At 41.2% G+C, this 27,631-nt stretch overlaps 12 protein-coding genes across 12 annotated transcripts; 7 read left to right on the top strand and 5 right to left on the bottom strand.

Annotated features, from left to right (window-relative positions):
* Positions 1–338: 338 nt before the first annotated feature.
* Positions 339–1,796, top strand: BCR41DRAFT_392018 (hypothetical protein; the record flags this gene model as incomplete). The annotated part of the gene is made up of 5 exons (XM_022028408.1): positions 339–460; positions 565–619; positions 730–888; positions 993–1,004; positions 1,101–1,796. 5 exons carry the CDS (start codon positions 339–341, stop codon positions 1,794–1,796), a joined length of 1,044 nt encoding a protein of 347 aa, XP_021886235.1.
* Positions 1,797–3,277: 1,481 nt separating this feature from the next.
* On the top strand, positions 3,278–3,634 carry BCR41DRAFT_367173 (hypothetical protein; the record flags this gene model as incomplete). The annotated part of the gene is made up of 1 exon (XM_022026279.1): positions 3,278–3,634. One exon carries the CDS (start codon positions 3,278–3,280, stop codon positions 3,632–3,634), a length of 357 nt encoding a protein of 118 aa, XP_021886234.1.
* Positions 3,635–4,514: 880 nt separating this feature from the next.
* Positions 4,515–5,977, top strand: BCR41DRAFT_392016 (hypothetical protein; the record flags this gene model as incomplete). Its single annotated transcript, XM_022028407.1, has 5 exons — positions 4,515–4,636; positions 4,741–4,795; positions 4,906–5,064; positions 5,170–5,181; positions 5,282–5,977. The coding sequence occupies 5 exons, from the start codon at positions 4,515–4,517 to the stop codon at positions 5,975–5,977; spliced, it is 1,044 nt and encodes a 347-aa protein (XP_021886233.1).
* A 1,309-nt stretch (positions 5,978–7,286) lies between these two features.
* BCR41DRAFT_392015 (hypothetical protein) lies at positions 7,287–7,919 on the bottom strand (the record flags this gene model as incomplete). The annotated part of the gene is made up of 3 exons (XM_022028406.1): positions 7,287–7,300; positions 7,447–7,659; positions 7,778–7,919. The coding sequence occupies 3 exons, from the start codon at positions 7,917–7,919 to the stop codon at positions 7,287–7,289; spliced, it is 369 nt and encodes a 122-aa protein (XP_021886232.1).
* Positions 7,920–8,234: 315 nt separating this feature from the next.
* BCR41DRAFT_345502 (hypothetical protein) lies at positions 8,235–8,698 on the top strand. The gene has a single exon (XM_022022729.1). The coding sequence runs from the start codon at positions 8,273–8,275 to the stop codon at positions 8,501–8,503; it is 231 nt and encodes a 76-aa protein (XP_021886231.1). The 5' UTR covers positions 8,235–8,272; the 3' UTR covers positions 8,504–8,698.
* A 1,250-nt stretch (positions 8,699–9,948) lies between these two features.
* BCR41DRAFT_418602 (hypothetical protein) lies at positions 9,949–11,911 on the bottom strand. Its single transcript, XM_022029646.1, has 5 exons — positions 11,776–11,911; positions 10,949–11,506; positions 10,559–10,752; positions 10,262–10,348; positions 9,949–10,082 (listed from the first exon to the last, which is right to left on the bottom strand). Exons 1-5 carry the CDS (start codon positions 11,836–11,838, stop codon positions 10,013–10,015), a joined length of 972 nt encoding a protein of 323 aa, XP_021886230.1. The 5' UTR covers positions 11,839–11,911; the 3' UTR covers positions 9,949–10,012.
* Positions 11,912–15,250: 3,339 nt separating this feature from the next.
* On the bottom strand, positions 15,251–15,754 carry BCR41DRAFT_331178 (hypothetical protein; the record flags this gene model as incomplete). Its single annotated transcript, XM_022021784.1, has 1 exon — positions 15,251–15,754. A coding segment is annotated over exon 1 (270 nt), but the record flags the coding sequence as incomplete, so codon positions are not given.
* On the bottom strand, positions 15,590–15,844 carry BCR41DRAFT_292233 (hypothetical protein; the record flags this gene model as incomplete). Its single annotated transcript, XM_022020363.1, has 1 exon — positions 15,590–15,844. A coding segment is annotated over one exon (255 nt), but the record flags the coding sequence as incomplete, so codon positions are not given.
* Positions 15,845–16,303: 459 nt separating this feature from the next.
* On the bottom strand, positions 16,304–16,675 carry BCR41DRAFT_294737 (hypothetical protein; the record flags this gene model as incomplete). The annotated part of the gene is made up of 1 exon (XM_022020407.1): positions 16,304–16,675. A coding segment is annotated over one exon (372 nt), but the record flags the coding sequence as incomplete, so codon positions are not given.
* A 2,322-nt stretch (positions 16,676–18,997) lies between these two features.
* Positions 18,998–19,524, top strand: BCR41DRAFT_392010 (hypothetical protein; the record flags this gene model as incomplete). Its single annotated transcript, XM_022028405.1, has 2 exons — positions 18,998–19,156; positions 19,222–19,524. The coding sequence occupies 2 exons, from the start codon at positions 18,998–19,000 to the stop codon at positions 19,522–19,524; spliced, it is 462 nt and encodes a 153-aa protein (XP_021886226.1).
* Positions 19,525–21,140: 1,616 nt separating this feature from the next.
* Positions 21,141–22,598, top strand: BCR41DRAFT_392009 (hypothetical protein; the record flags this gene model as incomplete). The annotated part of the gene is made up of 5 exons (XM_022028404.1): positions 21,141–21,262; positions 21,367–21,421; positions 21,532–21,690; positions 21,795–21,806; positions 21,903–22,598. 5 exons carry the CDS (start codon positions 21,141–21,143, stop codon positions 22,596–22,598), a joined length of 1,044 nt encoding a protein of 347 aa, XP_021886225.1.
* A 2,476-nt stretch (positions 22,599–25,074) lies between these two features.
* BCR41DRAFT_392008 (hypothetical protein) lies at positions 25,075–26,649 on the top strand (the record flags this gene model as incomplete). The annotated part of the gene is made up of 1 exon (XM_022028403.1): positions 25,075–26,649. The coding sequence occupies one exon, from the start codon at positions 25,075–25,077 to the stop codon at positions 26,647–26,649; it is 1,575 nt and encodes a 524-aa protein (XP_021886224.1).
* Between the last annotated feature and the right edge of the window lie 982 nt (positions 26,650–27,631).

Here is a 27,631-nt window from a genome sequence, read left to right as displayed (position 1 = left end):
GCCCTGGTGCTACAGCAATAGTGAGGCGGAGCTGGTTCTGTCCAACAATGGTATATTAGTGGGATAGAGAACCATTTTAACCAATGGCGGTGCCTTAACATCCCAATATGAAGCAATGAAGTCCATTGTTCAAGAGCTTGCAGTAAAACTTTAAAATTGTCCACTGTGTATCGTTCAGAAAACCAGAATTCGACTGTACTCTATTCATTTTTTAACCCCTTCTTTACAAACTAGAATCTGGTTACTCTTAGCTTTTGTGATTTTGATATAAATATCCCTCCACATTCCACCCTTCAATCAAGATAACAAATACAACAAAAAGCACAGTTCCTTCAACCATGAAAGTCTCTACTCAAGTCCTAGCTACAAGCGCTATTGCATTCACTGCCACCGCTCTGGCAATGCCATCGATGTCCAAGAGAGTTATCGATGGAACCAAAGTTATCGGTTGTTTCGCGAGGTAAATGTCTGCTGTATTTATAGTTGTGATTTATAGATAAATACCATCACCTTGAAGGAAAAACTACTTTGCAAACTTATCATGGTTATATATTCATACTGTAGTGCCTTCATGAAGGGTGAAGATGCTTGGACCCCAGAATGCGCTGCAGCTGCCGCGGTAAGTTATTTTTTCTTTTGCTTCCCTTTTGTTATTAATCCTTTTTGAGGTAGAGTATATACAATATTGATAGAGTTATTTATAATTCTCTTTTCTTTAACATCATATAGACTGATTTCGGCTTTGTCCGAGAGTTTAGCCTTGGCGAGTTCGATATCGATTTCACAAGCTCTGAGCCATTGTCTATGCCTGTGGCCTTACCAAATCTGAAGGTGAAATTGGCCTCGTTCCCTGGAATCAGTTGGCCTATAAGCAAGATTGCTGCTCATGTAAGTAGATGACCTGTTTCCCTACAAGGACCACTGCGAGGTCATCAAAAGAAAAGTAATAGCGGCTAATATTCTCTTACTCTTTCTCCTCTTTGGTTCCTTAGCAAAATATCATTGTAAGTAAAATATCTTGCATATTTCGACATCTCCGCGACTGAACAATGAATCAAAGCTTTGACAATTCTTCCTCTTTTCTCTCTTTCCAACAAAAGGACAATGGTGTCGCAGTCGGTAGGTTAGAGTTTCCAAGCGTCTCTGCCGAGGTCCAAGGTAGCACTCTCATGGTCCCGGTTGCGAAGACTTCTTTAAACGTTATACCAGGACATGAGGATGGATTCATCAACTTTATCGCGAATCTGATAACCAAACCCTCACATACATTTGCCGTTGGTGGGAACACTGATGTTTGGTTCAAGCTTCCTAGCCTTTCAGAGAACAGTGCTTCAAGTGGTGCTGATTCCTCCAAGACTCTAACCGTTACTAACGTCGGCCTCTCAGGCCCCGTCACTATACGAGGTTTGAATAACTTCCCAGAGATGGAGTATGTGGAGCTAGTGAGTCTCACCAAGGATGCTGACTCGGACGTCACCACAGCGGAAACCATGATTAATATCCATAACCCTTCGGAGCTTAGCATGAAGTTGGGGGACCTTGTGTTCAACATGCTCAACGATATTGGAGACTTGGTGGGAGTTGTAAAAATCCCAAACCTACACTTGGCCATTGGTGACAATGTTGTGCCTGCTACTGTCACATTCAGTGATCTCGATGTCTACGATACCTTAACAGCCAAGAGCAATACATTCACAATTGTGGGGTTTGAAGGCTCTTCCAAGCATTTTGTCGCGACCAAGGCATTGTGTTCATTTAGGTCCCACATTACGATCCCCAAACTTGAAACTGCGTAAATCAAAGTTACAGCGAGATAACGGAATAGTAAGAAGTAGAACTTTGTAGTTGCAGATTGCCACGGATGAGTCCAATAAAAGTGTCAACCATGCATCCATCCCTATAGAAGAAGCATCGATCTATCCTCCATGTCAATGGTCAATATCAACAGTTTAGCAAATGCTCAGTATCAAGTCGAATGCAAGGCGCCTGCTTCTGCTATACACTTCTCTTTGTTATGAATGACTAGAGCTGAAGTAAAGACTGGTTCAAATAAACTGGCGACTCCTGTTTAAGCCGCCTCGAAGATCCATCCCAACAGACTTATTCGTATTCGCAAGCACACCAACTACAGCTGCCACCTCCTTGTTCACCCTTCGGACTTCTTTTTTTTTTTTCCTCATCCACAGGCCTTTGTGCTGGAGGTAAAGGCAGCATTTTAAGTGAACAAGCTCCGCCCTTGTTGTAGAAGCCAGCACTGTATGTTTAGTACATAATCCATCGTTAAATACCATGGAACCGACGATCAGGAACTCCTCTTTGAGAACACTAAGAGATAGCACAGCAAGGAGTGTTGACAGACCTGGAACAAAACTGTAGTCTGCGACTGAGATGGCAATGACATCAAGTTGGCAGGAATCTACTATGGGTGGGACAAACTGTCCCTTGATTTTCGATTTGTTTAATGGCTTCGTCGAAGCCCTCTTTCCCTTAAACTCTTTATCTTCATCTTTCTTAACACTCTTCCTTCTTTAAAGCTTTTCATTCTGCCCTTGCTCATTGACCCCTTCAATCCCTACTGTCTTTGCTCCTAACCATCATCCATACAATACTACTACCACAAGCAATACACCACTAACAGCCATGGATCATGGCATCAATTGAGGGAAAACTTCAGGTATTTCGTCTTGTCAATTTGGATGGCCACCAATCCCAGTGTCAGACTTACAATATTGAGCCTCGGTATGACCGTCAAACACAATGGTATATCATCTGCTGGTATGGCATTGTGTCTGCTTACAAAGATGCAGTCCATATAAAGAAAGGCAAAGCGACTCTATCCTTTCTCATGAGCGATAGTTTTGAATAATAAGGACAGCAAAAATAATGATACTCCTGATGATAGTGGTGAATGTCTACTGCTGGCACTCCTCATAATGTGATATCAGTCGCTTTGATGTTCAATGATATTTGATGTGGACACAACCATCCCAATACTGAGTGAACTATAGTATTAAGGCTGTAGTTCCAAGAAGTCATAAATAGCCCCTCTTGTACGTCTGTACGTGTTGATGTTCATATGCAATTAGACTAAATATGCGACAGACTGGCTCTTCAAGACGGCTGAGAAGCAAATGTCATCGCTCGGAGCAATCTAGGCCACATATACGCTTGAGGCAAAAGGGTTACACAGGACTTTTCGATTGCTGTTGACTGATGTCTAAAGTAGCCAACCAAGGGGATACTGATGCTCAGAGTAATCTAGGCTACATGTACGCATATGGCCAAAGTTCCACAAGACTATGTGATTGCCACTGACTGGCTTAAGGCAGTCAATCAAGATAAGACCACCGCTCAGAGTGACCTAGGCTACATGCACACTCAATGCAAAGAAGCTTCTCAGGATTATTCCATTGTCGTTGACTGGCATCTCAATACAGCAAAGCAAGGGCATGACACCGCTCAGTATTACCTAGGCTATATGTACGAACACAATAAAGCAGTACCAAAAGACTATTCGATAGCTCTCGAGTGCTATCAAAAGACAAGCTCCCAAGGATACGTTGATGCTCTGTATCTCAGAAGTTTAATGAATCAAGCTCCTAAGGATCACGTTAACCGAAGCATTGATGCCTAAATGCTTCAGAGTAAGTCAGTGTTCATGCCTAGAAAGCATTGGACCGGCTACAAATGCTTACGGCTTTAAGATGAAGATATCCCATACTTTTTCATTTTTATTTCTACTCTTTTTTTAAGCTATATCCTAAACTGTTGTTAGCAATGTGTATATGCGATCGAGATATCCGTATTTCTGCTAGCCATCCATTCTTTGAGCAGTTAAAAAGAAGTCATATTACCATTATTTTTGACAATGGAGGGGTTGTATAATAGCTTCAAAGGTCTACACGCCTCGAGTACGAGCTGGTTAACTATGAGGTTGGGGACATTGCGATAAGTAGAGTAGATACCGTAATTGTCCCCCTCCATTCAGAACTAAGAATGCCGTCTTGGGTGAAATGGAGTTGATTCTGTCCGGGGATAGTATATTGGTGAGATCGAGAACTATTTTGACCAATGGTAATACCTTAACACCCTGATATGGAGCAAAACAGCCTATCACTCAAGGGTTAAACGCAAAGGGGTAACTGAAATGAGAGTGGCATCTCTGCCACTGCTGTGCTCAATTTGGCTAGAACTATGGAATTTCATATAAAAGTTGTTACTTTAAGCCAGTTTAGATTAACAGCCCAGGAGTCGGAACAGTAAGTAGTCGGAATGTACATGTAAATGACTGAAGTAGCATTGCTACAGTTCTGAGGAGAAGTGGCTCTATAATCTATTCTATTCTATTCTTATGTGTTATTTTTTTTTTTTTTTTTTTTTTTTTTTTTTAACCCCTTCTTTACAAACTAGAATCTGGTTACTCTTAGCTTTTGTGATTTTGATATAAATATCCCTCCACATTCCACCCTTCAATCAAGATAACAAATACAACAAAAAGCACAGTTCCTTCAACCATGAAAGTCTCTACTCAAGTCCTAGCTACAAGTGCTATTGCATTCACTGCCACTGCTCTGGCAATGCCATCGATGTCCAAGAGAGTTGTCGATGGAACCAAAGTCTTTGGTTGTTTCGCGAGGTAAATGTCTGCTGTCTTTATAGTTGTGATTTATAGATAAATACCATCACCTTGAAGGAAAAACTACTTTGCAAACTTATCATGGTTATATATTCATACTGTAGTGCCTTCATGAAGGGTGAAGATGCTTGGACCCCAGAATGCGCTGCAGCTGCCGCGGTAAGTTATTTTTTCTTTTGCTTCCCTTTTGTTATTAATCCTTTTTGAGGTAGAGTATATACAATATTGATAGAGTTATTTATAATTCTCTTTTCTTTAACATCATATAGACTGATTTCGGCTTTGTCCGAGAGGTTAGCCTTGGCGATTTCGATATCGATTTCACAAGCACTGAACCATTTTCTATGCCTTTAACCTTACCGAATCTGCAAGTAAAATTGGCCTCGATCCCTGGAATCAGCTGGCCTATTAAGAAGCTTGCTACTCGTGTAAGTGGATGGTCTGCTTCTTTGCAAAGAACCCTGCATGATCAACAGAAGAAAAGGTACTAACTACTAATATCCTCTTACTCTTTCTCCTCTTTGGCTTCTTAGTATAACATCATTGTAAGTAGCTTATCTTGCATACCTTGACATCCTCTGCGACTAAAGGTTGAATCGCAGTGCTGACAGTTTTTCCTCCTTCTTTCTCTCTTTCCAACAAAAGGACAATGGTGTCGCAGTCGGAATGTCAGAGTTTCCAAGCTCCCCTACCGAGGTCGAAGGCAGCATGCTCAAATCCAATGTCGGAGTAGCTCCTTTAAAGGCTGTACCAGGATATGAAGATGGATTCGTCAACTTTATTGCGAGTCTGTTTGCCAAACCCTCGCATACATTCGCCATCGGAGGGAATGTTGATATTTGGTATAAGGTCCCTAGCCTTTCAAGTGGTAGTGAGTCCAATGGTGCTGATTCCTCGAAGACTCTTACTGCCACCAACATCGGTATTTCGGCCCCCGTCACTGTGCGAGGTTTGGATAACCTTCAGAGAGTAGAGCATGTGAAGCTAGAGAGCCTCACCAAGGATGCTGATTCGGGTGTCACCACACTAGTACACACGATTAACGTCCATAACCCTTCGGAGCTTAGCATTAAAATGGGAGATCTTGTATTCAACTTGATCAATGCTGATGAAGACGTGAAGGGAACCATTACGCTCCTGAACGTCAATTTGGCCCGGGGTGATAACTTTATGAGAGCCACCACCACGTTCACCGATTCCGATATCTACGATTCCCTGACAAGCGAGAGCAACACATTCACATTTGCAGGTTTTAAAGGCACTGCGAAACACTTAGTTTCGGACGCCGTATTATCAGCATATAGATCCCACCTTACGATCCCCAAATTTGAGGCAGCATAAATCAGAGAATAGCAAGAAGTGGTGCATTCATAGTTGCGAAATACCACAGATCAGTTCAATAAAAGAGCTAACCATTAACTATGCATCTGTCCTTTGTAAAGAGCCATTGAACTGTTTCTCCATGATAATGCTCAACCTCGTCTGCTTTTTACGATATACACTCTTTTCTGTGATGCAATAGAGTAGAAAGTTGGATCACCTCGCAGATCCTTCCCTAGCAGGTTTACTCTTAAATATACCAACTTGAGTTGCTATCTCCTAATAGTCATAATCCACCGATAATGAAAGAACAAGATAGATTACATATCCTTCCATTCAGGTAAGCGATAGATGCTTTTTTAAAGTACATATCGTGCAATTAGATGAACTAAAAAGTGCTCTGGTCTAGCAATAAATCTCAATTGGTTGGGTAGGGTATGATTAGAATAGAGGGAGATAGAGGCACGTTAATATCCCCAAAGCACATTAAATTAAACCCCGTGCGCATAAAAGCCTGTTGTTGGCATTTAGAACTGGTTCCGTGCACATCCAGACGCACTAATTTCCTATCATTTATGCTTATGCTTGAAAAAAAATAAATAAATAGATAATAGGAGAGTATTTCATATCAGGGAATCAAATTTTAAAAAAGAAAAAAAATTCTCCCCCACCTACACTAAGTCTCTCCCTCTACTTTTTCCTCATTTCTTCCTCTGTCGCATGATTTTTTCTTCTTTTTCCTCTAAAAGAAGATAATAAAGATAAAGTATCAGGGCTTTTTTAAAAACAAAAAGGAAGGAATGAAATAATGAATGGATGGAAGAGTTAGTTGTAGTGGTAAATGTGAGAAAAAATGATTTAGGAGGCTACATGAAGGGTATGGGAAAGAAAGGGGTGGTTAACGGTTTATGGCACGATGATCTTTATCTTTACTTGTTCCTTTTGGAACGTGGCGCATGCATTCCTGGCTTGCGAACTTAATTTTAAAGACTTTAAAGTAAATGTTGCTCGGCGTTGCTTTGCACATTAATCATAAAAAGTAATAAAAAGAAAAAGAAGGCTTTATTGATAAAAAGGATTGATAGATGAATGTTGAAATTAAAAAAAAAAAAGTTTTTTTTATGAAAATATGATAAAATGCATTATGCTATGGTATGTGATGCTTTGTGGTATTTTGTGTTCTCCCTCTATTGAAGTGTGTTAATGAAAATAGTAGAAAAAAATATAAAAGAAAACTTGAGGGAGCGGAGGGTGTTATGGAACACACAAGTCCCCCCTCCACCGGTCCATGCAAAATGCAATAAAAGAAAATACGATTTTTTTTTTTTCTTTAGAGGGCGGAGACTAGAAAAAGGGAGAAAAAGGGAGAAAAAGGTAATAGCAAACCGAAGACAGTGTCAGTAATAATAGCAAAAAAAAAAAAAAAAAAAGAAATACATTTAACCCCATTTTGACAGTAGGGATTTTCTTTCTCCAAAGAGAAAACTCACCAGTGCCATCCTCCTCAATGTAGTCAATCGCAGGGTTGGTCTTCAAAGCAGAGACAACGGAGCCAGGGATGTAGGCAGAGAAACCCTTGAGGACAGTGTTGTAGCGGTGAACAATTCTACCACCAAGGAACGAAACCTCACGCTCGATCTTCTCGATAGACTGAGCAGCAACAGTCGACTTGAAGACCACGATGTAAGACTTGAAGGAAGTGGCTATTTTTTATTATTATTAATAAAAATAAAAGTAAAAAGATATACGCGTGATATCAGATTTAGTGATTCATGATGCATACGTGGCAAAAGAGACAAATAAAATTAATAAGATACGTACGAGCAGGCTCGCCAGCGGGGTTCTGAGGTTGGATCTGCTCCTCCTGAAGAGCGACAGCATCCTTGACATGGACAGGGATAGCAGCAGCAGAGACAGCAGCAGCAGAGACGAGGAGAGCAGCGACAAGGGTGATGAACTTCATTTTTTTTTTTTAGGGTAAATTTGAGAGAGGGTTAGAAGATTTTTTTTTTTTTTTTTTTTTGCTTGAAAGGTGGGAAAGTTGGGCTTATATTGCTTATGAAAAGAAGCTTTGAGTGAATGATGATGATTTTTTTTCTGACTTTGAGGGGAAATGTGACCCTTTTTATAAGCTTTTGCACGTACAATGTATGGCTACGTACGCAATCATTTCCTTTTCAATCCAAGAGACAGAGAGAGTAAAAAGTAAACAAACAAAAACAAGGCTTTTTTTTTTTTTTTTTTTTTTTTTTAGCTTTTCTTCATCAACCCTTCCTACCTTTAACCCCATCATACACATTCATTCACTCATTCACAATGGCTAAAGGTCTCAGGTCAAAGTCCGCTCGCAAATTCCGTGCTATCAAGCGTGAAACTGTTTTTGGTCCTGTAGAAACTGCTCGTGTTCACCGTTTGGCTGAACGCTTGAAGAAGGATGCTCAAGGCCCAAAGACTTCTGAGCTTGAGGCTATTGCTCGAGGCGAGGAACCGATGCAAGTCGAGAAGAGTAAGAAAAACAAAAGAAAAAAGGCCTACTCTCTTATCTAACGAACCAATCGATCTCTTAGAAAGTAGTTACAAGAGTTTTTTCTATTTGAAAGAATTATTGAGTAGAATTGAATGCTGCTTTGCTTTCAAATGGATTCATTACTTTTTGTTTATTTGGGGAGGTTCATATCCGTCTGGGATTCCTTGTTTGGAACTGCATCGAAGTTTGCCTTATTTTTTTTTTTTTTTGGGGACAGACCTTTTTTTTTTATGGTTCCGTGCGACCATGCAGTCAGCTGCTGAAAGGACTTGTGGTCATGGCTCAGGCACAAAGGATATTTTAAAACTCATCCATGTATCAGCGCTTTTTTTTTTTTTACGTCAATATTCACTAATTATCTTTTTTTGTTCTTTGTGTATCATTCATTAGCTGAGGATACTGATATGGCTGAGGATCAAAAAATCTCGACCAGTGGTCCTAAAAATGCTAATCATGCTAAACACAAGATGTCAAAGGAAGACAGGAAAAAGAAGAACAAACAGAAGCTTTCAAAGCGCGAATTGAAGAAGAAGTCTACCTTCTTCCGTTTCCACAAGTAAACAAAGACGCAACAGAGCAGAAAAAAAAATATTGTAACGCAAATCAACAACACGACCCCGCATAATACAAAAAAAAGACAACATTGAATAACGAACGGAGTTTAAGAAAATTCCTTTTTCCCAGGACGACACAAGAGAAAAAAAAAAACCGCATTATTGGATCCATGTTTCTTCTTAGTCCATGCATCATGGAAAGAATCGAAAGGAGAGAGCCAGACCCAAAAGAGAAAAAGACGCCCAGATCCAATCCCCGCACGTCCCCTTTACGGCATTTTCCCACCCTTCCTTTTTCTTTCCTTTCCTTTCCTTTCCTTTCCTTTGTGTCTTTTTTTAGAATCTATCGTTTTTTAGGCTTTGCGCACGTTCTTGTCTTTTTAAAATATTTCCAGTATACTGTACTTCTAGATTTCTTCAATAAACCATACAATCGTCATCGTCAACTTTTTTTTCCTCCTTCCGATGTTTCTTTTAACGTCGTAAATAATTACATGCATGCATACGTTCGGAGTATCATCATAAAATGATTAGAAAAAAGGAGCAGCGCAGTTTTTTTTTTTTTTTTTTTTTTTTTTTTCTTTTTCTTTCTTTCTTACATCCTATACAATGATTGATAAAGGTTGACAATGATTGGTGCTGTGTTGTATTATGTTCTTAATTCTTAATTCATAATTCATAAATCTTCTTTCGCCTTCTCTTTTTTTTTTTTTTTTTTTTTCTTTAATACAATATCCGGTATCTATCCTGAGAAAAAGAAAAAAAAAAATAAAAATAAAATAAAATAAAACTAAAATTTGTATGTCTGTCTTGACTATCGTGAGTCAAGCAATTTGCCCAATCTTTCCATTCCCCATTTCTACTACGCGTTCTTTGACACATTATGCGGCTGTTTAAAAAAAAAAAAAAAAAAAAAAAAAAATCAAAATCAAAAAACGTTATCAACCGCATTCCCTTTCGCGTTCTGTCTCTTTTCTATGCCGCGGTTTTCTCCGGTTCACCTCCGGTAAATAACATCATAAGGACTATTGGTACAATATACACCCTACGGAGATAAAAAAAAAAAGCGTTACATAACAAATAACGAAAAGACGAGAAAAAGAAAACGTGTCTCAGTTAGGCATTCTACGCCTTCTTCATTCACCCCCAAATGTTCTAACGGATCACGACCCGAGGATTCAATGGCCGCAAGAAACAGAGAAAAAAAAAAAAAAAAAGGCTTACCAATACTTCTGGAAGAATGTCTTTTCAACTTCGGGTTTACCGGTCTGGGAATCAATTTTGATGGCCTGAGCTTTAGCGTAACGCGCCCTAACGGAAGGAAGGAAGGAGAGAGAAAAAAGAAAGAAATGTATCCCCAACATGTAAAAGAAAGGGGGAAGAAAAAAAAGTCAGAATAAAGAGAATAAAGGGAGATAAAAAAAAAAATAGACACACGTTGTTACACCGTTATAGGAATAAAGAAAAAGATACGGATCATTGTTGAGACTCGTAAAGAATCGTAGAAATGACGACACATACTTGGGCCCAGAGACAGCTGTAGCAAAGTCAATCTTCACATCCTTGAAATGATCCAAGGAAGTCAAAGAAAATTCCTGCTTGTCCTTGTCTTCACATCGACTAGCAGTGGTGTAATAATCAAACGCAAAGACCTCACGATCACTATCCAAATGCAACGTGATTTGCTCCTGGAAATTCGAGGCTACTAACAAACACTAGACAAGCATAAAGGGAAAAAAAAAAAAAAATTGTTAGCAAAAGATGACGAGCCATATACATATGATTTTTTAAGCTGTAGAGATCCGTAGACGACGCGTCCATACTAGAAACAAAAAAAGAACACTAATAATAATAATAGTCATAGTCATAATCACAATAATATATACTGTTGGTTTACGTAGAATGACTTACAGACTTGATAGACGACATTGCCTCCCAGCCTGTAGTTTCATCTTTCAACTTGATTTGATAGAATGCATAACTTCCAGGGGTCTTTGTCGACAAGCCTCCATTCTCTTGTGCTTCATTCTGCGCCCTCCATTCCTCTAACCTCTGCTCAAATTCTTCCTGAGTTTCAACAAATTGTCCATCCTCATCCACTTCGGGTCCCTCAGGCTCAGGTTCCAGCTCATGTACTTTGACAGGTGCTTGCACATTAAGAACGAAATCCTCAGCCAAACGAGCCATGCTATCAGGATCAATTTGAACATTTTGATAGATAATAGGCGATGATTGCTGATTCTGCTTCTGCTGCTGATTCTGATTTGGCTGTTGTTTTTGCTCTTGTTTTTGCTTCAACAATTCTTTCCTCTGCTGGTATGTTAATTTCGCAGATTGAGTCGCCGATGCAGAAGCTTGCTCACGTTGTTGCTTCAACTCGAACCATTCTTCTGCGTCAAAGCGGATCTCCCCACGTTTCTCAAACGATTCGTGATCACTCAACTTGTGAAAGACTCCAAGCGTCACCTCCTACAAAGAAGTCAGGAAAATAAATAAATACTATTAGTATTAATTCATCAAATTGATGATCCATGCTATAAATATATATGGATCCCCTCAATATCTGATTATAGAAACCAAAGGAAAAAAAAGGGCCCGCTGTATATTATACATTGGTCCATTCCATTTCGCGCTCATATCAATTCCCCTTTCCTTCCCTGCTTCCTCTCCACTTGATATGATGTCAACTAGTGTCACAAAAGTTTTTTTTTTCTCCCATTAATCCTGAAATTATGTACCTCTGCAAGGACCTGTACTGAAATCGCTAATGTAAGCGCGAGGATAAATGTCTGGAGTTTCATCGTGCTGGTTAATGTTGGTGATCTCCTTTCCTTTTTCTCGAGTCTGATGGTTTTTTAAATTGAGTTCGTCCCGAAGACAGGGAAAGTTGTTCATCACATTTTTATCCTATTTAATTAAAAATCCTAGGCTCGTCACCAGCCTGAGGACGAAGCGCACGTGTGTTTACACGTGCTGCAAGGCAAGCGTGCCTAAAAAGGCAACTGGTGGCTTGCTCTTGCAGATGCTTCTCTCTCAGGCTGGAATCAAAAGTCGACTATTAGCTGGCGACTTAAATTTTTTGAATTTTTTTTTTTTTCAAAGTCAAAATCATATGGAAGAGCGTACAAAACACATGCAACTCACATTCATGCTTATATGGAGTCAATCTGGCATATATAGATCGGATACACATATACTTTTCAACATTAACTTTTATCTTTCTTTCTCTCTCTCTTACCTTTCTTCTCCCTCTCCCTCTCCCTCTCCCTCTCCCTCTCCCTCTTCCTCTCTCTCTCCCTCACCACCTCACTCTTCCCCTCGCCTTCACCCCTTCTCTCACTCTCATTGCGCTCCCATTGCAATCTCATTACACACCTGCTACACACTCATTACCGACCTGTAGTTTTCTCTAACATTTGCAAAAAAAAAATTAATAAAATATTTTGCAACATTAACAAATGTCAGCTACTGGTACTCCAGCAAACCCAGCAAGCGAATATTCCATCCTACCTGATGATGTTGGTCAGAGATGCTATGATACCTTCAAGTTTTACCCAAGAAAGGAGCAACTTGAAGTTGTGGAGACAATTGGACGCCATCAAGATTATATTTTGATTGCTGGTACAGGGTGGGGCAAGACGTTGGTGTATTTTCTTCCACTAGTTCTGTGGCCGAAAGAGATTATAGTCATTATCACGCCGCTGAGAGCGCTAGGAGATGAACAGTCGGAAAAACTCGACTTATCTGGTATCCCAAACATCCATCTGAAGAAAGGAACAGAGTTTTCAGTCAGTGATCTGGTTAAGGGAAAGTACCGCGCTGTGTTTATGTCGCCTGAGATAATTTTTCAGAACCCTCGTGTGAGCTCACTTTGGAGCATCCCTGAATGGAAGAACCGATTAAGAGCGGTGGTGGTGGATGAGGCCCATTGTATTGGGACTTGGGGAGGACAATTTAGAACTGACTATGCGAAGCTCGGGCACTTACGCGCAAAAGTGTCTCCTTCAACCTGCTTTGTGGCCGTCTCCGCCACATTGCCCCCAGTGCTTCTCTCTGAAGTTTTGAAGACGCTTCATTTTAGTAATCCTGTTATATTTAACTATGGTAACGATCGGACTAATATCCAGCTTCATGTAAAGCAACTACGATACAAAGCGTCCTCCTACCAAGATCTCGAATTTCTGAAAGATGGCATCAAGACAATTGTCTATTTTGATGAAATTCGACAGGCGGAAGCAGCAGCTCGACACGTTGGTGAGCTCATAGGCTGTCGTCAAGTCGCAGTATATCACTCGATGAAGTCAGATCCCCTAAAGAAGATAAGAATGTCTGATTTTAAAAACAACGAAATACAAGTCCTCATGTCCACAGAGGCCGCTGGCATGGGTTGCGACATGAATGATGTTATCAGAGTCATTCAGTACGGATATCCTAAAAATCTGCCAACCCTGATTCAGAGACTTGGTCGTGCAGCACGCAACCCTGATCTAGAAGGGGATGGCATCCTTCTTGTCCCGGCATCCAATAGTAATTCTAGAGGTAATGTGGATAAAGATATTGTTGAATATGTCAAAACTACAGGTTGTCGCCGCGAGCTCCTTAATAACTTTTTCGGGAACCAACATAAAGTTATTTCAAGGTGTTGTGACATCTGTAATCCTTCTCTTCCATCAACAGAGGAATCTTTACATGGATTAGTTGCGGCAGATACAAGCGACTCTGGTAGTATACTTCCGAAAGTATCATTCACTGAAGCGGAGCGGAAGGTGATAGTAAAGGCAATTGAAACATGGCGGTATAACATTTTCAAGGAGCAATACGAAGGTCGTTCTCTCTTTGTAAGCCTCGAATGTATCATGTCAAACAAAATGATCAAAACACTTGCTGGAAAAGTCGCGAGGATAAAACCGTCTGAGTCAGTTCAATCTGTCATTCCATGGCTCTCCATTAAGCAGGATCATATAAAAACTCTGGATGACATGATTGTTGATCTGAAGACGGACATCATGGCAAGGAGAACACAATCAAGAGCAGCGAGTCGTCCATCAGTACAAGATGCGGAGGCAAAGCCAATACAGCAAGTGCATCATTTGCTTGAGCATCAGCAGGAAAGACAATATGGGCAATTTAGCACAATTCAAGGACTGGAGGCGCTACTCAAGTCGCAAAAAGTCCATCATCTAATACGACAACCACCGCTGAAGCAGTTAATACCATGGGATGCATTAGGGCCTCTACAGCACCAAGAATGCCATTGTTGCAAGCTATCAGAGTTGCAACAACCACTGGAACAACAGCAACTACTTTTGCAACAGATATTGCAAGCAATTTTGAGTAATCCACCAACGCAGCAACTGCTGTTACAGCCGCCGCTGAATCAGTTGCTGCTCAGACAACCACTGCAATGTCAACAACCATTGCAAGAAGGACTACAAGAGCACGAGCCACCGCAGGAACAACCGCAGGAGCACCCTAGAAAAGAGAAACTGACATCTCGGTCTTCACGAAAGCGCAAAGAGCTAAGTAGTCCAACAACATCACAAAATAATATAAAATTTATATCTTGGGAACCATGAAGATTTTTATCATTCAATAAACAAATTAAGCAAACAGAATCTCTTTGGTTTATTGTTCACAGGTCGCATGGACGTAATCAGTAATATCAAAACCAACAATATCGTCCTGCATATCTTCCTCCTCGTCTTCAATCTCCGTCTCATTATCTACATTCATATCATTGTCAACGCTCAAATCCCCACCCTGCTTCCGGACACAGACTGAATTGACGAATGATTGGATGCGCTTGCCTTCATTCATTTTTATTATGCCTTCTATGAGGAGATTAGCCACTGATGTGGCGTTTCCAAAGTTTGGATGATTCCTCTTCTCCTGAGGTATGTTGTCAAAGATATAATACTCTACTAATGACTTGTGGATTGCTGAGATGTCATCGCTCATCGACATATTTTCATGTTTAGTGCCTGTGTATGGAATATTAAAATCAATCTCCATTTGGTCCGATAGATCACCGAGAGTCTGAACATTGACAGAAAGTGTCTCTTCCTCCATTTCCCAGTGGTCACAGGTTCGTTTCGCTTTAAATAAATTCTTGATCAATAAATTGTTGTGCTCTTGGTAAAGGTCTGCTGGTATCCAACGGTTTGGTTGGCCAGTGGTATTGACTAGCCATGAAGATCTAACGGCATCCTTTGTTTGCTTGGACCAGGAGTAAGCAAAGCCGCAATGTAGATGCAGAAGTTCATTTGCATAGTTTTTTGTTGATCCGGCTTGAAACATTATTGTGATCCATTTTAGAATCTCTTCAATGCGCCCATGATCACCTGCTTTGATCGCAGACGATAGCTCCAAGTAAAAAAGCATGTCACGGAGAAACAAGGCGGAATTCCTAGATGTGGTCCCATCGAGGATTTCTAAGGAGCCAGTCAGAAGAAATCTATCAATTAGTGTGTCCACTTTCGCCATGAGTTCAATTTTAAGTACTTCATCGGAGACACCTTCCGCAAATTCTTCCAAGTTTGTACTTAGTAGAGTAAGCTCCCATGCCCGTTGTACTAGTGCATCAAATGACTCGCGGAGAAGCTCATTTGTGGCATGAAAATCAGGCTTCTCTAGGGAAACCCTCTTTCGTTCAAGCAACGATACATTGAACGCAATTGAACCAGGTGTTGAAGCAGTGCCATAATGGGTACGCAAAATTGTTGAGGCCAGAAGCATTTGAAGATGGAATAACTGAATGACAGGTATGACCCAGTCAAGGCGGTGGTATGATGAGATATCGTCTGCACGTAATTCCTTCAATGAACGGAGCCTACTGACCGTCAGCTGGTCACCAGCAATGAGTATTCTTCGTCCCTCAAACCATTCATGCGGGAGTTCCAGCGCAGCTTCCGTTATAAATTCCAAGACTTCCAAGTTACCGCGAATCGTTCCTTGGTCAATACGCATTGATGGAAGCGGAAAAGTTTTCGTCTTTTCGAGCGTCAGTAAGTGCTTTGTAGGTGCTGGCATTGATTGCCCATCAAATCTTTTAAAATTTCGGAGTAGAACTCCGACCAAGTGGTATTGAAAAACTTTTCGAAGATGAGCTTCATTGTCATCAGTAGGCATCAAGTCCTGTAGGCGAAGGGATTGTGTGGGCTTGAAGTTTATCTCCTCCTCGGCTGCAACATTTGAGACGATTGCAGTTGCTGTAGTTCCACTTACAAATATGTCCCTGTTTCCAAGTCGTTGATGGTGCTTGTGAGACGCCATATTTATATTATCGTATACGATATACCAAGGCACTTCTCTTACTGTAGCCTGGATACGATCGCGTGAGTCCGTACTTAATGCCTTTAGACCCCTCATGATTGTGGGATGAGAAACTGAAAGTCCTGCCTTTGAGAAAAGATTGACAAGCTTGACAGGCGCACCTTTACCAAACATATATAATCCAGTCATCATTTGAAGATAATTGCATCTGTTGCTGTATAAGAAGCCCAAGATACTTGCAATGACAGGAACTACTGTTGTAGCATCCCTGGAACTTGATTTATTCGCTCTGGTAAGGCCATTCAGGAGCGAATAAACGGTAGGAGCAATGGATTGAAATCTGTTGGCAATATTTTGAAGTGAAAACTTATCGGTTCTCTCCTTACAAACACCATTAGATGGAAGTCGCAACGTGTTATCTGCTGTAACCTCCCTGAGCTCATCCTTTGCAGAATGGAGAACAAATTCAATAGCACCAGAAAGAGCACTCTTCATATGCTCCGGGTCCGTAATGCCTCGCTGCCACAGGTCGATAATTTCTGCAGGACCATCATTTGCATAGAAAAAATTAACCTTACGCTTAATATTAGAGTCTTGCGACACTAACGAGGCTTTCAAAAAAGCCCTCAGCGAAAGCCTATGCTTTGCCATCACGTTATAAACGGCTCTCAAAGAAGTGGCACGTTTCGTCTGTTTCTTGCTTTTTGGCATGTTGCAAAATATTTTATTAATTTTTTTTTTGCAAATGTTAGAGAAAACTACAGGTCGGTAATGAGTGTGTAGCAGGTGTGTAATGAGATTGCAATGGGAGCGCAATGAGAGTGAGAGAAGGGGTGAAGGCGAGGGGAAGAGTGAGGTGGTGAGGGAGAGAGAGAGGAAGAGGGAGAGGGAGAGGGAGAGGGAGAGGGAGAGGGAGAAGAAAGGTAAGAGAGAGAGAAAGAAAGATAAAAGTTAATGTTGAAAAGTATATGTGTATCCGATCTATATATGCCAGATTGACTCCATATAAGCATGAATGTGAGTTGCATGTGTTTTGTACGCTCTTCCATATGATTTTGACTTTGAAAAAAAAAAAAATTCAAAAAATTTAAGTCGCCAGCTAATAGTCGACTTTTGATTCCAGCCTGAGAGAGAAGCATCTGCAAGAGCAAGCCACCAGTTGCCTTTTTAGGCACGCTTGCCTTGCAGCACGTGTAAACACACGTGCGCTTCGTCCTCAGGCTGGTGACGAGCCTATAAAAATCCTTATTTCATACCCAAATTAAATGGGGCTTAGATATCGCTTTTAATTTAATTTTTTTGGATACAAAGGTGCTCTGATGGGGAAAAAAGGGTGTACGATAGAGATCTATGGATGCGCGTCATTGAGACGATTGGAGCAGACAAGACTGAGTTTGCGCTTCAGGGATCGATGGCTGTGAAGCTATGTAGAGTAGGAGCGCCTGTATAGCATCTTTGTAGGCACAAATAAAATAGAAGGGGAATGGACAATGATTAGCAGTGCTCCTTGTACTCCTTCAGTGTAGGTGGCCTAGTCAGGCAAGCAGAAAGCATAGCTGCTAAACGTAGTATAGTGCTTGTTTTTCCATCGTTGCCTGTACATGCTGTTGTCGGCACTGTCAGTAGCAACGATCAATAAGAAGGTATCGTACAGGGAGGCGATTGTAGTAGTCACTCCAATTAAAATCCAGTTGAAAATGCAGACCTGAAGGAACCATTGAGAAGCAATCGTGCTTGCTCCCGCAATATAAATATATAATCAATGGTCATCAACACGCATCAGTGCATACCTCTTTACTCATTAGAGCCAGTAAAGACAGTTTGTTCAGTTTTTTAGTTTTAACTAGCTCTATCCTGTAAAAGCCAGCACTGTATGTTTAGTACATAATCTATCATTAAATACCATGAAACCGACGATCAGGAACTCCTCTTTGAGAACACTAAGCGATAGCACAGCAAGGAGTGTTGACAGACCTGGAACAAAACTGTAGTCTGCGACTGAGATGGCAATGACATCAAGTTGGCAGGAATCTACTATGGGTGGGACAAACTGTCCCTTGATTTTCGATTTGTTTAATGGCTTCGTCGAAGCCCTCTTTCCCTTAAACTCTTTTTATCTTCATCTTTCTTAACACTCTTCCTTCTTTAAAGCTTTCCATTCTGCCCTTGCTCATTGACCCCTTCAATCCCTACTGTCTTTGCTCCTAACCATCATCCATACAATACTACTACCACAAGCAATACACCACTAACAGCCATGGATCATGGCATCAATTGAGGGAAAACTTCAGGTATTTCGTCTTGTCAATTTGGATGGCCACCAATCCCAGTGTCAGACTTACAATATTGAGCCTCGGTATGACCGTCAAACACAATGGTATATCATCCGCTGGAATGGCATTGTGTCTGCTTACAAAGATGCAGTCCATATAAAGAAAGGCAAAGCGACTCTATCCTTTCTCATGAGCGATAGTTTTGAATAATAAGGACAGCAAAAATAATGATACTCCTGATGATAGTGGTGAATGTCTACTGCTGGCACTCCTCATAATGTGATAACGGTCGTTTTGATGTTCAATGATATTTGATGTGGACACAACCATTCCAACAGTGCAAAGTAGTACGAAGCCGCTCCGAATCCATACCGAGCCAAAAATTGTACCGGATATAACCATTTCCTTTCGGACAATGGTTCAAGGAGGAAGAATGAAAAAGCCAGTAGTCGCAGAGGCATGTCAAGCAGTCGCCTCTATTCCCGTCAAAATAAGTAACAACGATAACCACCAAGTTTTCAAGGAAGCTATAGAGGATCTTTTCGGAAGACAAAATGGCGCAGCCTCTTCAACAGTAACACAGCTTCTCTTAGAGGGTCCCCCAAGTCATGATTCTGCGACTTTATCAGACTCTGCCAGGGGATGCTACCGCTTGGGCTAGCGCAAGCAAAATGTCCCGAAGAGAGCTCAGGAAATAAACCGAATGCCATTGACAGATGTCTCAGAACGATCTTCGGACTAAATGTCACTACTCAAAGGAAGCAAGACTACATTTATGATCGTGGCAAAGGAGTCTCACAGGATTATTCGAAAACCTTTGGGCGGTATCTCAAGGCATTCAAGCAAAGAGGCGATGATGCTCAGAGTAGTTTGGGGTTTATACACCTTGAGGGCAAAGGGGTTTCACAGGACTATTCGAAAGCCATGAGCTGTGGGCAATAATAACCGCAAGGTTGAAGATAAGTGAGAATTGAATGGGGAGCACAGTACCACATCGTTTAAGTATTTATTAGTTTTTCCTTCATGCTACGCTAAGACTACTGAATAAGCTGTAGCATCAAGACTGTAGTGCTAAGTCCCTTTTTGTACGTCTATACGTATTGATATTCATATGCAGCTAGACGAAATATGCGACAGACTGGTCCCTCAAGACAGCTGAGCAAGCAAATGTCGTCGCTTAGAGCAATCCAGGCCACATTATGCTCGAGGTACAGAGGTACACAAGACTTTTCGATTGCTGTTGGCTGATTCCTAAAGGAACCAACCAAGGGGATGGTAATTCTCAGAATAATCTAGGCTACATGTACGCATATGGCCAAAGCTCCACAAGACTATGTGGTTGCCATTGACTGGTTCCTTAAGGCAGTCAATTAAAAAAAAAAAAAAAAAAAAAACATTGCTCAGAGTGACCTAGGCTACATGCATGCTCAATGCAAAGGGGTTCCTAAGGATTATTCCATTGCCGTTGACTGGCATCTCAATACAGCAAAGTAAGGACACGACACCGCTCAGTATTACCTAGGCTATATGTACGAACACAATAAAGCAGTACCAAAAGACTATTCGATAGCTCTCGAGTGCTATCAAAAGACAAGCTCCCAAGGATACGTTGATGCTCTGTATCTCAGAAGTTTAATGAATCAAGCTCCTAAGGATCACGTTAACCGAAGCATTGATGCCTAAATGCTTCAGAGTAAGTCAGTGTTCATGCCTAGAAAGCATTGGACCGGCTACAAATGCTTACGGCTTTAAGATGAAGATATCCCATACTTTTTCATTTTTATTTCTACTCTTTTTTTAAGCTATATCCTAAACTGTTGTTAGCAATGTGTATATGCGATCGAGATATCCGTATTTCTGCTAGCCATCCATTCTTTGAGCAGTTAAAAAGAAGTCATATTACCATTATTTTTGACAATGGAGGGGTTGTATAATAGCTTCAAAGGTCTACACGCCTCGAGTACGAGCTGGTTAACTATGAGGTTGGGGACATTGCGATAAGTAGAGTAGATACCGTAATTGTCCCCCTCCATTCAGAACTAAGAATGCCGTCTTGGGTGAAATGGAGTTGATTCTGTCCGGGGATAGTATATTGGTGAGATCGAGAACTATTTTGACCAATGGTAATACCTTAACACCCTGATATGGAGCAAAACAGCCTATCACTCAAGGGTTAAACGCAAAGGGGTAACTGAAATGAGAGTGGCATCTCTGCCACTGCTGTGCTCAATTTGGCTAGAACTATGGAATTTCATATAAAAGTTGTTACTTTAAGCCAGTTTAGATTAACAGCCCAGGAGTCGGAACAGTAAGTAGTCGGAATGTACATGTAAATGACTGAAGTAGCATTGCTACAGTTCTGAGGAGAAGTGGCTCTATAATCTATTCTATTCTATTCTTATGTGTTATTTTTTTTTTTTTTTTTTTTTTTTTAACCCCTTCTTTACAAACTAGAATCTGGTTACTCTTAGCTTTTGTGATTTTGATATAAATATCCCTCCACATTCCACCCTTCAATCAAGATAACAAATACAACAAAAAGCACAGTTCCTTCAACCATGAAAGTCTCTACTCAAGTCCTAGCTACAAGCGCTATTGCATTCACTGCCACCGCTCTGGCAATGCCATCGATGTCCAAGAGAGTTATCGATGGAACCAAAGTTATCGGTTGTTTCGCGAGGTAAATGTCTGCTGTATTTATAGTTGTGATTTATAGATAAATACCATCACCTTGAAGGAAAAACTACTTTGCAAACTTATCATGGTTATATATTCATACTGTAGTGCCTTCATGAAGGGTGAAGATGCTTGGACCCCAGAATGCGCTGCAGCTGCCGCGGTAAGTTATTTTTTCTTTTGCTTCCCTTTTGTTATTAATCCTTTTTGAGGTAGAGTATATACAATATTGATAGAGTTATTTATAATTCTCTTTTCTTTAACATCATATAGACTGATTTCGGCTTTGTCCGAGAGTTTAGCCTTGGCGAGTTCGATATCGATTTCACAAGCTCTGAGCCATTGTCTATGCCTGTGGCCTTACCAAATCTGAAGGTGAAATTGGCCTCGTTCCCTGGAATCAGTTGGCCTATAAGCAAGATTGCTGCTCATGTAAGTAGATGACCTGTTTCCCTACAAGGACCACTGCGAGGTCATCAAAAGAAAAGTAATAGCGGCTAATATTCTCTTACTCTTTCTCCTCTTTGGTTCCTTAGCAAAATATCATTGTAAGTAAAATATCTTGCATATTTCGACATCTCCGCGACTGAACAATGAATCAAAGCTTTGACAATTCTTCCTCTTTTCTCTCTTTCCAACAAAAGGACAATGGTGTCGCAGTCGGTAGGTTAGAGTTTCCAAGCGTCTCTGCCGAGGTCCAAGGTAGCACTCTCATGGTCCCGGTTGCGAAGACTTCTTTAAACGTTATACCAGGACATGAGGATGGATTCATCAACTTTATCGCGAATCTGATAACCAAACCCTCACATACATTTGCCGTTGGTGGGAACACTGATGTTTGGTTCAAGCTTCCTAGCCTTTCAGAGAACAGTGCTTCAAGTGGTGCTGATTCCTCCAAGACTCTAACCGTTACTAACGTCGGCCTCTCAGGCCCCGTCACTATACGAGGTTTGAATAACTTCCCAGAGATGGAGTATGTGGAGCTAGTGAGTCTCACCAAGGATGCTGACTCGGACGTCACCACAGCGGAAACCATGATTAATATCCATAACCCTTCGGAGCTTAGCATGAAGTTGGGGGACCTTGTGTTCAACATGCTCAACGATATTGGAGACTTGGTGGGAGTTGTAAAAATCCCAAACCTACACTTGGCCATTGGTGACAATGTTGTGCCTGCTACTGTCACATTCAGTGATCTCGATGTCTACGATACCTTAACAGCCAAGAGCAATACATTCACAATTGTGGGGTTTGAAGGCTCTTCCAAGCATTTTGTCGCGACCAAGGCATTGTGTTCATTTAGGTCCCACATTACGATCCCCAAACTTGAAACTGCGTAAATCAAAGTTACAGCGAGATAACGGAATAGTAAGAAGTAGAACTTTGTAGTTGCAGATTGCCACGGATGAGTCCAATAAAAGTGTCAACCATGCATCCATCCCTATAGAAGAAGCATCGATCTATCCTCCATGTCAATGGTCAATATCAACAGTTTAGCAAATGCTCAGTATCAAGTCGAATGCAAGGCGCCTGCTTCTGCTATACACTTCTCTTTGTTATGAATGACTAGAGCTGAAGTAAAGACTGGTTCAAATAAACTGGCGACTCCTGTTTAAGCCGCCTCGAAGATCCATCCCAACAGACTTATTCGTATTCGCAAGCACACCAACTACAGCTGCCACCTCCTTGTTCACCCTTCGGACTTCTTTTTTTTTTTTCCTCATCCACAGGCCTTTGTGCTGGAGGTAAAGGCAGCATTTTAAGTGAACAAGCTCCGCCCTTGTTGTAGAAGCCAGCACTGTATGTTTAGTACATAATCCATCGTTAAATACCATGGAACCGACGATCAGGAACTCCTCTTTGAGAACACTAAGCGATAGCACAGCAAGGAGTGTTGACAGACCTGGAACAAAACTGTAGTCTGCGACTGAGATGGCAATGACATCAAGTTGGCAGGAATCTACTATGGGTGGGACAAACTGTCCCTTGATTTTCGATTTGTTTAATGGCTTCGTCGAAGCCCTCTTTCCCTTAAACTCTTTTTATCTTCATCTTTCTTAACACTCTTCCTTCTTTAAAGCTTTCCATTCTGCCCTTGCTCATTGACCCCCTCAATCCCTACTGTCTTTGCTCCTAACCATCATCCATACCATACTACTACCACAAGCAATACACCACTAACAGCCATGGATCATGGCATCAATTGAGGGAAAACTTCAGGTATTTCGTCTTGTCAATTTGGATAACAAAAGCCTTGACTTTATGAGGCCGTCGAGAAGGAGATCAGCTTAGTCAGGGAAGTCCATTAATGCATCAGTGCGATAGGTAAGATTTGGCTGGCAGTCAATGTATTGGAAAGAGGAGGATTAGTTTCTTTAAACGCTTAGTCCAGGATATCCAAGCTGGATAGCTTTGTGTAGTTACTCCTGAGGATCCCTACTCTCTGTCTTTGCTATTCCTTCAAACTATCTCTTCTGCGGCTGGATGTAAATGCTACCAAGTCACGTATTTGCTTTCTCTGGCAGGACATAAAAACTGGCCAATTTAGAGCCTCATGTGATGGTGTCAGAAAGCTCGTAAGAACTCTGTGGCCCGGAATGGGCATGTTCTCTTTTTTTTTTTTTTTTTTTTTTTTTTCGCCAACAAGAATGCTCATGTCTTCGAGCAATTGAGTTAATTCAGAAATGTTCAATGGCTAAAGATGCATGTTGCGATGGAATTGTCCAAATGGAGGCGTCCATTCAGTGACTTTAAGAAAAGAACGTCTGAACAAGGCTGAAGATGTTATTGATGAGTGCACATGTTTCAATTTGGTGGCGCACTTGCCAAGACAAGACTCGGAGGCAAGAGCAAGGGTTGACCATATAGCCATGTCTACCATGAATACCACAGTGTTGACAAGTAGTTGTGAATAGCATAAATATGATGAAAGAGTTGCCAGACTCTTCGCCTGCCTGCTACTGAGAGCAGACAGCGCAGGGCGCACCGCGAGGAGGTGGTCTGGTTGCACGCGCAGACTCAGAGGAGATCTACCTGGGTCCCGACAGGGCAGACCCTCTGTGCTTCAACTCCACTCCCCGTAAATCATGAGCTACTCGGCTAAAGTTGCGCCAATCAATTTGTGGAAACATGTTGAACAGTTGCCTGCTGCTTTACGGTGAGGAACCAAGAAAGAGAGGAAAGCGAGATCCTTTTATACGTTCTCAGAGGCATAGTGACTCGCTTTCTTTTCTTTTGTCACCAGCCTTCGACAGCATCGAGTCATTGTGGGCCCTTTTTCTCATATGAAGAGTGCTTGCAATTTGGGATTTTTTTCTTTTTTCTTTTATTTTGAAAACAGTCCTCTCTTGCGAATGAATCGTATTTAGTTCTTCTTGATACCTTGGTGCTAGTGAGATATCTAATAAGCTCTTATTTCTGTCTGCTTCATCTTCTGCTTACCGGCTGCCTTGACAACCTTGGATAATCTTTTCTTGGACTCGTGTGGTCTGTGCTAGTTCCAATAGAGTTTGTTTGTTCAGTTTGCTTGATCTGTTTGGCGTACAGGAAAAAAAAAAGTTGTCTTATCGGCTTACTACCTTGATTGCTTGAATAAAAATTCAGGTAGCATTACAGCATTACTGAAGTATATTTGATAGTTCATTATATCAATACAAATTGGCCATGCAGCAGAGAGTAATGAATGAATGAATTGTTAGGCAAAAGAACAGAAAAAAAAAAAAAACAAGTCATGGAAAATCGTGTTGCCACCAAATTATAAAAGCGTTGTAAATCATCTTTTTCATGCTTTACTCATTACAATTCCATTGTGACATCATGCAGCAACACCCATTAGACATTCCTGAAATAATCGGAAACGTAAGTAGCTTCCTCAACCAAAGGGACCTCGTGACCTGTCTCCGCGTCTCCAGCACTTTCTACAGGGTCTTAATCGAGCGTGTATGGAAGATCGTTCGCCTTAATCATAGACAGACGAGGATCATTCCGGTAGGCAAAGTGCTTCAGGACCATAAGAAGTATATCAAGGAGCTCTATTTTGAAGGATACCACCCTGATGAATACATGTCACTGAGAGGGTGCAGTCGTCTCCAGTTCATACGGGCCATTTTACTAAATAATCCTTATCCTTCAGTTCTGGCGAAGTTTAATCGTTTGATCGAGGCTCACAGCTCGACAATACGAGGGATCCAATGTTCCTTATCATATTACGGCCCAAACGACCCTTCTGGATTAGAATTTTGGAGGACACTCTTAAAGTGCCCTCATATTTGCATGTTGAATATCTCAAACATGGTAGTTAAGGACGACAAGGTCGATTTATTTTTCCTGATTTGTCCGAAGCTTAGATCATTGACTATGAGCGACATAGATATTCTTCAGTTCCCTCACTATACCGTGAATGAGAACAGCGGCTTCGTTCTTCCTTACATACAATATCTATATATTGCAGACATCGATTACGTTCGTCATAATTCAACAGCACATTGTTGGGGAATGCTAGTTCGAAAGTGTCCAAACCTACGATCACTAACTATCAGTACTAAAAACCAGAACATTGACGGAGAAGAAGAAGACACTAATAGTATTATCTCAAGGACAGCATTCTTTCAGTATCCATGGATGTTTCCACATTTGGAGATATTATATTTAGAATGCTCACTTAGCGACGAGGAAGTGGCAGCCATTCTTAGGCAGATGGCTCAAGTCATTGCCCTCATGCTCCCGCACTCCTGTTTTGGATGGCTTTCTCTCCAAGAACTACTAGTAGACAGAGGAGGGCGAGTGAATGGCTCTGCCAATAGAGGGGGAGTGACGCAGGCAGGCCGACTCTGCGATACAATCAGGGAATTGATTGCCAGTAAGGAATGCGTACAAGAAAGTAGCAAGGCAAATGGTATTGCTCAAACGATCTTATCTAATTGCCCTCGTTTGAGGACCCTGCATGCATTCAGGATCACGGCGATGGAAATTGCGAATGGCACAAAGTGGGTCTGCTCTGAAATAACTACACTCGGACTCGAATTAGTGGTGGATATAGATCAGAGATCTGAAGAAGAAGCCTTGACGAAACAGCGGGCCGTATTTGAGCGACTAGGGAAGCTGACTAAGCTGCGTTCTCTCAGCTTAACGGCTCCTGCTACAGATGGCCCCAATAAGACGTTGGGCCTAACACTGAAAGCTGGATTGGATGAACTAGCAGGCCTGAAGAACCTAAAGATTTTATGTTTCAGCCATGAATGTTATCAAGCGATGGGGCCTGAGGAAGCGATATGGATTGTAGAGCACTGGCCTAGTATCGAGCAATTGGTTGGTGATTTGGATGAGAACCCACGCACTGCGGATTCAGTTGCCGATATATTCGAACTACATGGGGTCCAATTTATCAATTGAATCAAGTATCATCAAAGGAGCTGTCAAAAAAAAAAAAAAAAAAAAAAAAAAAGGTGCGCATAGGATATGGGTTTTATTACTTTAAGCGTCCCCCTCTTCGTTATGATAAATCAAAAATAAAAATATGCCAGCAGGACAATGGCCAGTCTAGATGTCTGTCGTCATGAATGACTACTGCATTTTTAAAAGAAACCTAATGTGCGACCGTTCACATAGTCTTGGTGATTATATTTTTTTTATAGATATCGGGGCGTCAGAGTTCACTAATGAGTTCATAAAGCGTCATGAAGGTGCCGCTCTCTCTGCCTACAAAGATTTTGAAAGGAAATGGTCGAGAGTAATTTCCCAAAAGGCAAAAGAGGTTGGCTTCTGGCACTCTTTTTTTTCCCTCTCTCTTTCAAGTTGAAGCGCCAATGAAGGGGAGTCAGTCATGTTTAAGAGACGCTCTTGGCTTGCTTGCAAATCCTATTCCATGAAAAGGCTTCTTGGGTTGGAAGCAGCCTCAGCAACCGTTTATCTTTTCTCCACCTCTGTTACTTTCATGCTTCATTATCAATTGCATCAGTGGCGTGACCAATCATGCAAACATCCAAATTGATCAATTTTCCCTCTTTGGTTTCTTTTCCCAATTATTCACATCTTTACACAAAACCACAAACATTAAGGCATTGTCCTTTCACACCTATTAGCCTATCCAGGTAGCAAATCCTTTTAACTAGCATTGTCATTTAAAGCGACTTTCCCCTCATCAAAAATCAAAAGTGTAGAGTCGATAGAAGAGAAAGAGAAAAAAAGAAAAAAAGAAAGGCAGCAACCAATGTTTGGTGCCACATATACTTCGACAAGAGGTGTCCTTTCACCATCAAAGGCTCTGAGGCTTTTCAAGCTTTACATGGAGGACACCCACAGGATAGACAATGACCACGACGTCCTCATGGAGCTATGTCTCGATGCAGACTTTGCATTGTCTCGAATTCAGCAG

The sequence above is a fragment of the Lobosporangium transversale genome (genome assembly GCF_002105155.1).
Source record: "Lobosporangium transversale strain NRRL 3116 chromosome Unknown BCR41scaffold_2, whole genome shotgun sequence".
NCBI lineage: Eukaryota > Fungi > Mortierellomycota > Mortierellomycetes > Mortierellales > Mortierellaceae > Lobosporangium > Lobosporangium transversale.
Note: the sequence above shows the minus strand (reverse complement) of the source record. Positions and strands in the feature narration are given on the sequence as shown.